The sequence below is a fragment of the Tympanuchus pallidicinctus genome, unplaced genomic scaffold (genome assembly GCF_026119805.1).
Source record: "Tympanuchus pallidicinctus isolate F22 unplaced genomic scaffold, pur_lepc_1.0 scaffold5, whole genome shotgun sequence".
NCBI lineage: Eukaryota > Metazoa > Chordata > Aves > Galliformes > Phasianidae > Tympanuchus > Tympanuchus pallidicinctus.
In genome coordinates, this window is record NW_026294769.1 from 42,159,530 (window position 1) to 42,172,220 (window position 12,691).

General features: G+C 53.3%; 1 protein-coding gene across 1 annotated transcript; it reads left to right on the top strand.

Annotated features, from left to right (window-relative positions):
* Positions 1-3,961: 3,961 nt before the first annotated feature.
* On the top strand, positions 3,962-7,107 carry BHLHE22 (basic helix-loop-helix family member e22). Its single transcript, XM_052704500.1, has one exon. The coding sequence runs from the start codon at positions 4,759-4,761 to the stop codon at positions 5,674-5,676; it is 918 nt and encodes a 305-aa protein (XP_052560460.1). The 5' UTR covers positions 3,962-4,758; the 3' UTR covers positions 5,677-7,107.
* The last annotated feature ends 5,584 nt before the right edge of the window (positions 7,108-12,691 follow it).

The window sequence follows — 12,691 nt, forward strand, 5'->3', positions numbered from 1 at the left end:
CAGTGAGACCAAGAAAAAAAAAAATCCAATGTAATTTTTGGACTAGTAACACAGAGGCATCGTGTCATATAGCCAGGAAGTGATAGATGTCTCTCTCAGTACACAATACTGATGAGATAGCACCTCGACTGCTGCTTTCAAATTTAAGTACTTTCAGTACCAATAAAGGTGAACTGGAAGGAGTTCAAGAAGCATGGAAGGGAAGGGAAAGGAAAGGAAGAGCCTATTGGAAATGAAATATTAACTGAAAATAAACGTCTCCAGCTCGACCAAATGGGAGTGAGGAGAGTAAGCTCAGTGCCACACTTGTTACAGTGGAAAGTTTCCAATATAAAGAAAATAGAATTGAGCGTAAGCATAAAAGATGGACATAGAGTAAATATCAACTGCTCATGGCCAGCACTTCAACCCCCACTCCTGCTGAAACCCATCCTGACATTTCTTGGGACGGAGAATGAAGACTTGCACCGAAACCTAGTGATTAGATAGATCTGCATAGGGCAGAACTCAGGCTGAAACAAATACCTAAGCACTGCAGATTGCTCAGTCAATCCAGGGCATATTTGCAAAGGAAGGAAGGAAGGAAGGAAGGAAGGAAGGAAGGAAGGAAGGAAGGAAGGAAGGAAGGAAGGAAGGAAGGAAGGAAGGAAGGAAGGAAGGAAGGAAGGAAGGAAGGAAGGAAGGAAGGAAGGAAGGAAGGAAGGAAGGAAGGAAGGAAGGAAGGAAGGAAGGAAGGAAGGAAGGAAGGAAGGAAGGAAGGAAGGAAGGAAGGAAGGAAGGAAGGAAGGAAGGAAGGAAGGAAGGAAGGAAGGAAGGAAGGAAGGAAGGAAGGAAGGAAGGAAGGAAGGAAGGAAGGAAGGAAGGAAGGAAGGAAGGAAGGAAGGAAGGAAGGAAGGAAGGAAGGAAGGAAGGAAGGAAGGAAAACACATTGATTTAGGTAAGATCTTTTGGTTTTCCCCATAAACCTCAGCATAATGCCTCAGCGTGTGTGCACCCAGTTTTGCCTCTGAAACTGGAATACCACCAGGTTCTTCTAGACTATTTCAAGTACACACATTCCCTGATTTGGGACCATGTAAATGTGTAGATAAAACATACAGAGTCTTTTGACTCCTACCCAAGCCCGTCGCTTACCCCCTAGGCTTCAGCTTTCAAAGCAGCACAGTCAGGTGGCAATTCTCGGTGCCCCCAACCCCACGCCGGCCCTTCCCTGCAGCCCGAGTCGAGCCCGGCGCCTCGCAGGAGCGCTGCACTGCGCCCGCTGCCCAGGAGATGGTGCTGTGGATTTTGGATCGGGAGTGCCGCGTCGGGACCGGGGCTCTGCCCGTCGTCTGCGGGGAAGGGGTCGGTTAGAGGCCGGGGGTCTCCCCGGGGACCCTCAGGTGGCACAGATCTCTCAGACTTTTCCTTCCTTACTCCTAGGGCCGCACATTTCTGGAGGAGCGGGGCCGCACTCTCACTCCAGTACGGTTCATATGTGCCCCGCCATAGAGTCAGCACCTGTACAGCTCTCCCTTCGCTTCACGTCGCCGGGATGGGAAGATGCTCCCCCCGCAGCCCTTGCCCCGGGACGTCCTTTACCCTTACATGGAGCCCTTGCCAAGTCGGGAATTCACAGACTTCTGTGGAGATGCCTGTGAGGGCTGTACACTAAGAGGGGCTGCAGCGGGGCCGTCATTGTCATTATTTTTAACCCTTTATTTTTCTTCACCTCGAACTCACATAAACTTTGCCAACGAGAGAAGAACAAATGCAGGGATCTGCGGGGAACGCAGAGCTCTCCTCGAGCCCCGCGGCTGTCCGGGCAGCTCGGTCCCGGCGTGCGGTGTTGGAGCCGGGGACAGGCGGACCGGGAGCTGCGTGAAACCCTCGGCCTGAATCCCACCTCGCAGCTCTCCTCTCCGTCCTGCTGCGGCCGGAGAGGGAACGCAGTCGGGATGCTCACTGCGGGCCGGGCAGCGCTCCCTCCTGCGGCTGAGGGCCGCTCCTACCCCGAAATAACGCTCAACCAATGGCAGAGGGCCACGGTGCAATTAAAGCAGGTAACGAGGATCTGGACAGATGTGTTTTCATTGCGCTGTAAGATAAACGCGATGTTAAATGCCTGACAACTTCCCAGAAGCAATCAGCAAAAGTTTACGAGTGCATAAACCTCAAAGACCATTCCTCGGTATTTTTATAAGCCCCGCATTTAGAGCTTCTATAAATTCTTCTGTCCGCTCCCAAACTCAAGTTCTTGAGACTACCGAACAGCTCGGGCAGCGAGACGGTGACGGGGTGGGCAGAAAGATCGGACGGACGGAGAGAAACAGCAGACGGAGAGAGCGCACCTGGGGGAGAGCGGAGAGGAGGAGGCCGGGAGTGCAGTCGGCCCGACGGGACGGGCCCCGAAGAGTCAGGCAGAAGGGAGGGAGGGGCAGAGAAAGCGATGAGTGGAGAGGGATGGAGCCGGGGATCTCTGTCTTCGAAGCTGCCAGCGGTGAAACGTTCCCCTTAGCAGTCAAATCGGAGTAAAAGCGTCCGTCATCCTCAAGTGACCGCGTGATTTTCATAAGCTGGCTCTGATTGAAATTTAAAATAACAACAATAATAATAAATAAATACTCTGCGGTGACAAACGCCTTTGTTGAAGGTCCCAAGGAAAAGGAAGTTGCTAATGGTGGGCGGGGGGGAAAGGCAAAATGCTTTTGGATCGCTAAAGGTGGAGGTTAACGCGTGGCAAGGGGTGGGCAGCTCGGTGACTGCTCGCTTGGCCGGGACCAGGGAGAGGAGCAAGGGCAGGGAAGGGACAGGGCTGGGGCAGCCCGTCCGTCAGGGCCCGGCTGGCCTGGGGACACCCGGTGCCGGGGTGTGCATTGTAAGGTCCGCATTATAGTCCTGTCCTCGCTCTCTGAAATCTCAGTCAATTACTCGGAGATCCGCAGCTTGGCTCCTTTTCATTCTTTCCAGGTGAAAATTCAAACGTTTGCTGTTGTCGCCTGCTCCTTTCTTCCCTGAAACAAGGCACCCAACTGTTCCCATATTACCATTCAAAAACAGGTTCTGTGGCAAAGCTCATTTGTGAATCTATTACAGAGATTAATAGATTATTTCTCCTTTTTCAACTAATTCTCAGTGGGGAAATTTAACCATATGGTAAGGAGAGAATTAGAATTTCATCACATTAGAGCAAAATGTAATGAAAAGAGTCCAACACCTGGGGCCAACTCCGAAAGACACAATTAAAAGGTTTTTAATGAAAGCGGGGAAACCAAAAAATTTCATAGCCCTCGGTAATTCTGCCCCATAAGGATGATTTAGTAGAAGCGTTGGGAAATATTGTCTTTACTGATGTCGCCGAAACGAAATCCCGCCGCTAAATAGTGGGTGCTCTCAGAGCGCTCCGCAGTGGAGAAGGAGAGCGGCTCTGAGCGGGGAGCGGCTGACGGAGCCCGGCGGGAGGGGGGCGGGGGGTGCGGGGCCCCGGGCTGCCAACGGAGCGGAGCCCCGAGAGAGGGACGGAGAGAGGGAGGGCGCTGTCAAGAGTTGGGGGATCGTCTTAAAAAGTTTGGTGGGTTCGGGGCCGTCTTGGTAGGTTCGGGTCTTACTTGGTGGGTTTGGGGCTTTCTCTGCCCTCTCTCCTCCCCGGACCGAGGTAAATGCCGGGGATTTATTTTTCCATAGGGACGCGCGGGATAAGCATTAGCAAGAGGCAATCTGCTGCTTGGAGAGGACGGGAACCTCCTCGCGGTTCGGGATCTCTCTGCGGGTGGGGGTGGAGAAGGCTGGGACCCCCGCCCCCCCCCCCCCCGCCCCCGGGAGCACCTCGGCTCGAGCTGGGCCGGAGCTTCTCAGTTGTCTCTTTCTTTTTTTTTTTTTCTTTTCCCTTCCGCGGGGAGGGGGGGAAGGGAGGGGGCTCTGAGTGGATGTAAACGCGGGGGGCGGGTGGGCTGCGGGGGGGTGGGGGGGGAAGAGGGTGTCCCTCCGCCCGCACGGCCGAGGCAGTGGGAGTCGGGCGGCTCCGGCGCGGCGCGGGGCTGCAATTTGCTGAAGGAGGCAAAGAACATCCTTCGATCTAAGTAGGGCTTTTAGTGTGCTCATTGATGAGTGAAAGTCGCCACACATGTCAAGCTAAAGGCAGTTGTTGGGTTACTAACAGGACACAACGTCTTGCAAACATATGCGTTAAGCTGTGTATACAGATGGCAGCGAGAATAATGGAGCGGGCGCCGCTTATAAAGCTCGGGCTGCTGCCTGCCTGCAGACCTGGGAAATGAAACTATTCAGACTCGGGGCCAGATAGCGCCTGGGATTGTTTGTTACCGTTTTAATCCTATTAATTAAAACGTTAACCTGATTGGGTAGAAAGCTCTGTCCCAACAGGCGACTCTTCTCCATAATAACCTACTCTCCGAGATAATGATGTAAAAGACTCCCCCGTCTGCGGCGGCTGCTGGTTGATGGGTCCGGAAATCTCTTGAAGGTGAATCCAAGCAAGATAAACGGTGGAAGCGGCGCGGCTGGCAGCGCACAATGCCCCAGCGCGGCGCCTGCTGAGGGCGAGCCGGAGCCGGAGCTGCAGCGGGAGCCGCCGCCGGAGCACAGCCAGCCGCCGCCGGAACCCGGAGCGGAGCGGGGCCACCGAGCGCGGCGCAGCCCCGCCGGGAGCCGGGAGGCGCCTTTCGCCCGCGGGACGCCGGGGAGCCGCCCGCCGCGGCGCGGAGGAGCCTTGGAGGAGCGGGCCGGGAGCTGAGGGGGGCGGAGGAGGCGGAGGCGCCGATGGAGCGGGCGCTGGGGCTGCCCGCGGAAGAGGACCTCTTCCACAAGAGCCTCGCCGCCTCGGCCAAGCGCATGGAGTCCGCCTTCCGCTCGCCCCCGGGGCTCGACCTCTCCCACCCGCGCGACCGCCAGCCCTCGCCGCTCGCCTGCTACGAAGCGCCGGAGCCCGAGGCGCTGCTTCAGCCCGGCGTCGGCGGAGACCCGCTGGCGCTGCCGCCGGGCTCCGTCTGCGTCAAGTACGGCGAGAGCGCCAGCCGCAGCTCGGTGGCCGAGAGCAGCGGCGGCGAGCAGAGCCCCGACGACGACAGCGACGGCCGCTGCGAGCTGCTGCTGCGCGGCGCCGGGGGGGACCCGCGCGACGCTTCGCCGGCGGCGGGCGGCGGCGGCGGCGGCGGCCCGGGAGGAGGGGGGGGCGGGGGGCTGAAGGCTGCCGAGGGCGGCTGCTCCAACGGGCACGGGCACGGCGGCAGCAAGAAGTCCAAGGAGCAGAAGGCGCTGCGCCTCAACATCAACGCGCGGGAGCGGCGGCGGATGCACGACCTGAACGACGCGCTGGACGAGCTGCGGGCCGTCATCCCCTACGCGCACAGCCCCTCGGTGAGGAAGCTCTCCAAGATCGCCACGCTGCTGCTGGCCAAGAACTACATCCTCATGCAGGCTCAGGCCCTGGAGGAGATGCGGCGCCTCGTGGCTTATCTCAACCAGGGCCAGGCCATCTCGGCCGCCTCCCTGCCCAGCTCCGCCGCGGCGGCGGCGGCGGCGGCGGCCGCGCTGCATCCCGCCCTCGGCGCCTACGAGCAGGCGGCGGGGTACCCGTTCAGCGCCGGGCTGCCTCCCGCCACCTCCTGCCCGGAGAAATGTGCCATCTTCAACAGCGTCTCTTCCAGTCTCTGCAAACAGTGCACGGAGAAGCCTTAAGCCGCGCCGAGCCCCGCCGCCTCTGCCTCCGCCGCGGCCCCGGGCAGATGAGAAGGAAGGAAAGGGCGCCGGGGGGCCGCGGCCGGGCCGGGCCGGGGGGCGCAGGGGCGGCGGAGGGACTGAGAGCCGCCCGGATCCCCGCCGCCCTCCGCTCCGAGCGCTCCGCGGGCTCCGCCGGGACGGGACGGCCGCGAGAGGGGGCCGGGGCGGGAGAAGGGGCGGCGGGGGGCGAACACTGCAGAGGGGAGCCGCGGGCTGAGCCCCGGGGGGGCCGCTGCGTGTCCGGACAATGGGGCGGCTGAGAAACAGCCGCCGGGAGGGAGACAGAGCGCGGGTACGGGGGAGCGGAGCCGTATCGTGGCCCGCCCAGCACCGAGCGGTCCAGGTGATGGGGAGCGGAGGTGGATGGGACAAATCAGAGAGGGCACGCGAACGTAGGTTTTTTTTTTTTCTTTTTTTCTTTTTTTTTAATTACTAGCAGTATTATTATAATTCTTCTGAGCCAGGAAACAAACTTGAAATGTAAACTTCTTATTTAAGCGACTCGCAGAAACAAAGAGACTGGAGCATTGCTTATGGAAGACTTTGTATTTTTTAGCGTCTCGAAACTTTGATCCCGTGCAAACGCGCAAAGTTTTGGTGAGAGTGATTAAAAAAAAAAAATAGGGAAAAAAAAAAAAAAAAACAACAAAACCTACGAGATTTAAAAAAAAAAAAAAAAAAGACAAACAAACAAACAAACAAACAAAAAACAACTCCCCGATCCGAATCCCTCCTCCGTGTATGGCTGAAAGCACCGCGTTTCTGAACGAGGGATCTGTGTGCACCTCGTCCTCCCCCACCCGCAGCGCTGTACAGACGGGACGTATTTATTTGTTCTTCTTTGGGTGATCCTCCCGCCCCGCCGGTAGTTCTCATGTGTTAAGGTCAGGGGTCTTCTGTGCGGTTACTTTATAATGCTTCTAAAATTCTGTTTATGGATGAACTTAAAACTGTGTGCCAAGTGTTGAAAGCGTTTATTTGCCAACACCGTATAACCGGAACTGTTGCTGTACCCGAGCTGCTGAGGTTTCTGAAAGGTCATCTTGGATTTTTGAGTTGCATCATCCCTGTATCTCAATTGAGCTTTAATAAATCGCTTCAGTCCAAAAATGACAGGAAAGGTGTATTCTTCGTGGCTCGGCCACTGATTTGGGAAAGGGCTTTGCGTTAGGGCAGGTGATGGCCGTTCCCTTTTCCCGGGCTCAGAGCAAAAGCTGCTATGCGAATATCGCCAATGTTTCCCAGGGCGCTGTGTTTGCAGAGGTATCGTTTGGACCGCTTTTAATGTGTACGTAAATCATTCCTTTCCGACCGTGGATGATAATCTTGAAGTTGAAACACTTGAAAATACTTTGGGCTGATTTCCCGAGAGCGTGTGGAGTTCTTTTGTTTTTTTGGGGGGTGGGAGGGAGGGCGGGATGGGCTGCTTTTTTTTTTTTTTTTTTTTTTTTTTTTTTTTTGGCGGGGGGGGGGGGGGGGGGGGGGGGGAAGAAAGATGAAGAACAAGAAGGAGCTATTTTCCCAAAGTGAGCCTTCCGCTTGAGTTTGCATGGCTGGGTGCTGCCTCTCTGCCAGTTGTAAATCCGGATTTTGTAATTATTCTTTTCTTTCCAACCCCGAGTCCTGCTATTTTCCTCTCCTCGCAGATAATATAAATTCGGACTGTCAGGTTGGATGGCGCAATGGGAGCCGTGATGGATCTGTTGGCAGGTCACGGATGTGTAAAGAGTGATATATATTAAATAGGTCAATCAGATTATGACAGCAATGTACGATCGTTTGTATGTGTACCTATGTCGGAAAGAATCTTTATTAAAATATTTTGAACAAACGTTTGTAATCGCGCTGTGCTTTGTGTTAAACATTTACCTCCAGGTTTAAGGAGGTGGACGAGGGGGGTGGGGGGAAAGGGTATGTGGAGGGATGACTCCTTTCCTTTGCTCCCCAGTGCCTCCCCCCCCGCAGCCCTCGGTTGCCTCCGACGAGGGGCTCCTGCTCGGAGGTCTTCCTCTCCTATTGGGCCCCGATTGCCACTCCAGACCCCCTTCTCTCCGTCCCCGAGTTTTGGGGCCGCCTCCCCCCCCAGGCCCGTGCCCTCCATACCACCGCTCCCGTCGGCAGCCCCGCACGGGGGGAGGGAGGAGAAGGGGATCAATCTTTTCCGCTCCACTTCCCATCAGAAAAGATTAATCAGAACCTGTAACTTTTCAGGAAACATAACTGTAAAGTGCCACGGAGCGGTGGGAAGGCGGCCCGGAGAGGGTGGGCAGCTCAGCCCCCGGGCGCCGGGAGCAGCGTCTCTCAGCATTTGCGACACAAAGGCTGGGTGCGTCTAATTATGATTATTAAAACAATTTCCATGACGATGTCTAATATTATGTTAATTTGAAAACAACTGTGTATGAAAACTGTCGACTATAATACCTAAATTCATTTAATGAAACACATCGTTAAGGCAATTAAACCTCCTGGATGTGATTAAGGAACATAATTACGACACTGTTCTGCGCCATAATTGGGTGTCTTTAATCAAGGGGTAAAGTGATCAGCAACACAGCCATTAGTTTGTATTGTTCCGTCTCTGCTGTCCATCATTCTGATTAGGGATTAACCACCGCCACCAGCTTGGCGTGGTGCGTGCCCGTGTGTGTGTGTGTGTGTGTGTGTTCACAGCATCGGGGAGGTGTTTGCCTCAAGACTCAGCACTCGGTACCTCTGGTTTCCTAGAGGGCTGCCGGGGGCTGTCCCCTCGACGAGGTCACGTCGGAGCGGCGGGTGCCGGAGGAGGAACTCCCAAGCTCGGCCGGGGGCTGCGGGGACTGCGGGGACTGCGTGGACTGCCGCTCCCCATCGGGGCCGGAGGGGTGAGCGGCTCTCACCGCCGCTCCATTAACCTCTCTTCTTCCTTTCCTGCAGATGGACGTGGCCGAGGTTTCTCCCTCCCGCTCCCCAGTCCTGGCTCCGCCGGCGGGGCGGAGGAGGGAGGGAAGAGTAACGCCAACTCTTTGCCGTCCAGGCCGGCCCTGGGAGCTCGCTTGTCACCTCCAGGCTTTTTCCAAGGGGGCAGCGTGGTGAGGGGTGCTGCCACCCCCTGTGTCCTCCTGCAGCGTCTCCGGGCGGCGCTGGCAGAGCCTCCCCCGCCCCGCCTAACGCCTGGCTGATGGAAAGAAACGTGGTCCTTTCCAAAAAGCCCCCCATGTCCGCAGCCGCACCGCGCCGCATCTCCTCACCTCGGACCCTTCCCCGGCCCTTATCCCGGCTCTGAGCCCGAAATGGTCCCAGTATGAGTGACATTGGCTTTCCTAATGTGATGACTTATGAAAGATATAATCATGTGTTAAATTGAATCCTCTGCTTAACTGTTAATGGTGTGCTCTGGGCACATTTACGTATTAGATGCTATGGTAACTAATTACCACTAGAAGAAGGGATAATACACTTTCCAGACTTTGACAAATAATTATGAGTGTTCACATCCCTGCTAGCAGCAGTGGCGGCGGATCTGCTGGAATGAGTAAGTGACTAAATGAATGGGTAAGTGAACTTGTGTGCATGGAGGGACCGCATAACGGATAGTGGTCAAGTGAGTTTTCTTATTAAAACCTTTAATGAAAATGTGATTTAGAGTGGAAGAGGGGGGGAGGGGGGGGAAGTGCGACGCTAACTCTAAACGTAATTAAATCACGCAATATAAACATCGGAAACATAAATAAGTTTGCTTTTAATTAAAACGCAGCAGTCAAAGTAAATTATCCACGTGTTCGGAAACTTCGCGGCAATTAATACTCGGGTTCTTGTGCCGAAGAGAGGATGTTGGGGGTGCGAATTCAATGACTCGGGACCCCACAGCTCTCCCTGCAGCGTCGCTTGCGTTCCCTTAGGCCAGAAGGGGACCGAGGTTCCCAGCAGAGCCGCTCCCGGCCGGGGCAGTATAAAACTTGGGGCAGCATAGCTAAAGGGCCGAGCTCAGAGCCGCTGGCAGCCGCACGTCGTCCCATCATCCCTGTGTCCCCGCGTCCCCATCAGCCCCGTGTCCTCGCATTCCCCTTCCCTCCCCCGCGCTCCGCCACCCCCCCGGGGCCGTTCGGACTCTGCCCCGACGCGGCCGTCCCGCAGCCTCGGAGGGGTTAATTCCTTCCCCCGCTGCCCTTGTCCTCGCAACCCGACTCCGAAACGTGTCATAAAAGAAGTGAATTGATGGTCTGTTTCGAGCACTTTACTGCTGTGTTTTTAAATTCATATACGCGCATGTAAGAACTATGATCTGTGGATAATTTGAGATGCCGTAGGGAAGTGATGCGGTTTAGCTCCAACACAACCGTTTGCTTACCGTTTGAAAATAAAGAGAAAGACGCACTTCGAACAGAGACAAAGCTGAACGTCTAATGACAGCCATAAACTGCCAGACAGCCATAAATTAACGTCTTCATCAAACACTGAGGGGATCAGCGCTTATCTAAATCAACAATTATTTCTTCCAAGAAGTTGCCGAACAGATTGCCCCTCTAATACTATTTTTAAACCCCTGTAATTGAGGATTAGGGGCCAACAATCGCCTTTCCAGTGTAAACCTCCTCACCACCGGCTCCGAACTCACCCAGCGCTCCGAGCGGGCTCACTAGGAAACCTCTTCGGGCTCCCGTCCCCGTCCGGGCTGCTTTAAGAAGGGCGGCCGGCTCTCCCTGCTTATTCTCAGGGGCTCTGGGGAGCGGAGAGCGCCGAGAACAGGGAATCGGAGAGCGGGCAGCACGGCACCCACGGCTGAGGTGGGACGGGCTCAGCCCCGGGGTGCGGAGCCGGGGCAGCGGGAAGGGCGCTGCACTGAGCGTCCGAAGCGGCTTCGGAAGTCCACGGCGGCTTCTGAAGTCTCTGCCGGGAAGAGTTCCTCCATGGGAGGCGATGGAAGACGCGCTCCGCAGCCGGGCGGTTCACTGGCTGGCAGCGTGGGAATGTGCCTGCGGGAGGCTGGCGGCTGAACTCTTGGGAAGACGGGGGTAGGGGAGAAGAGGAGCTGATGCAGAAGTTCATCGGCAAAAGTCACCACGGGGCATTTCCTTACTGTTCCCTTTGTTGCCAGATCCCAGACTTGCGGACAACTTTCTTGTGATAACAAGTGTTGTTTAAAGGGCAAAACAAATAATAATAATACAAGTAGCGTAACAAAATACGGCAAGACAGACTACTGCAATGCTCATGGCAGAGACAGGCTGCTTTTGAGGTGCAAATAGTTGGGAAGATATGCACACTGATGCTATTACAGAAGGTGTGCAACCACAACCTCAGTACTTGAGGTCCCAGGGAAACCTGCTGCACATCACAGATGCAGCACTGTGTTGTACGAGGATCAAGATTCCACTATGTTTTAGTACTTCGCTTCCACGTGAAAAAAATCATATTTTAAAGATTTGCATATTTGCTTCTTTGTATGCAGCAACTGCTTACTCATACTTACTAACATTTATGAATACAGCCATTCAGCATCAGTGCACAGGTGTAGCTTTAAGTGGTTCTTTTGTAATTAGACCAGTTTCTTGGTGTGCTGCAGGCATTTGGACACGGCTGGCCGTGGTACAGGCACATGTTCAGGTAATGGGCAGGAAAAGACTTCACTTGCTATGGTCTGACAGTTGAAATAGCTCCATTCATATGTATTAAGCATGTGTCATGCATAAATTGATGTCTCGATTTTAAAATAAAATGCGATGTAAGTAACATCAACAAAGCACCTGGTGTCCAAGCAAATATTAGACATAATACAGTACCAGGAACTACTACAATCCTCTCTCCTCCCCCCCCCCAAATCTGCCTTTCATACCACAAAGAAAAGCTCACGCAGAAGAGTGGCCTTCAGGATACCTAAAACAACATCACTTTTTATTTCTGAGCTTTTGAAATAATCTGGAGGCAGTGGAATTAAAAAGTTACAGAACCATGTAGAAAATGCAGAAAAATGCTGCATGTCCCTCTTCTGTGCAGCGTATCTCCAGCAGTCCTCACAGATACACCTCACATGCATTTCTGCATGATGGAATGAAGAAAAGAGATCTCTTTAGGCTGTGAAATAGCTACTGGCAGAATTCATAGCGACAGTGCTGCTTAGAAAAGCCAAGTTGTGCTTTGCTGGTGCAGTGCAGTACACTGAAACAATTTTTGATCATTTCTCCTTCTGAAGTGAATGATCTAAGAGTGCAGAGTATTTAACAGCAGGTAGTACATCTACTGCACAGAGATTTGGCAAAAGGAAAGGACTAGGAGCTGTATTTAAGAAGTAATCTTTATACTGGGAATGCATATCTCTATTCTGATTCAGGATAATGCCCTAGGAATGTCCGAGGTCCCACATTCCACCTGATAGGAAACTGCTTCAATTTGATGGGGTGTAAAGAAGAGGCGATCATTTCCTAAATTCTAAGAAGATGCTCCATGCCAGTACTGAATTAAAGGCTTTTTTTGTTTTCCTTACAGAAATATTTTTCAAGATCAAGCAGCACAAAAGTGCTGTGTGCTGTGTTTTAAAATGAAAGCAATAGTTGTGTATCTGTGAGAAAAGTGCAAATGCAAGGTGGAAAAAAATCAACACAGATGCTCATTCAATATTAAAATAGATATATTTTTATATGTCCTTGAAATACAAAAATCACTTCAGATGTTAGATAACTAAAATAATGAAGTTTCAATTTGCTTGCTTAGAAATTCACAGTGTATCTTATTCAACCTAAGGGCTATAATGATGGATATTAACTATTAAAGTGAAGCCTAACCACTGTCTATCTATATACAAAATGTCAGTTTTTGCAATTAAGAGTAATTCACAATCTTCTGAACTACAGAAGCTTCAATAACGATGACATAAAAGATCATTTATAATACTACAAGAGAAATTTACAGATCAGCAATCACTCAAAAAAAAAAAAAAAGTAATAATAATAAAAGAAGTGCAACGCCAAAAACCAGTGACGTGCACAACGTTCTA

Bases quoted from the DNA above. Each gene is read 5' to 3' on its own strand.
- BHLHE22 (XM_052704500.1), top strand. From the start codon at position 4,759: ATGGAGCGGGCGCTGGGGCTGCCCGCGGAAGAGGACCTCTTCCACAAG.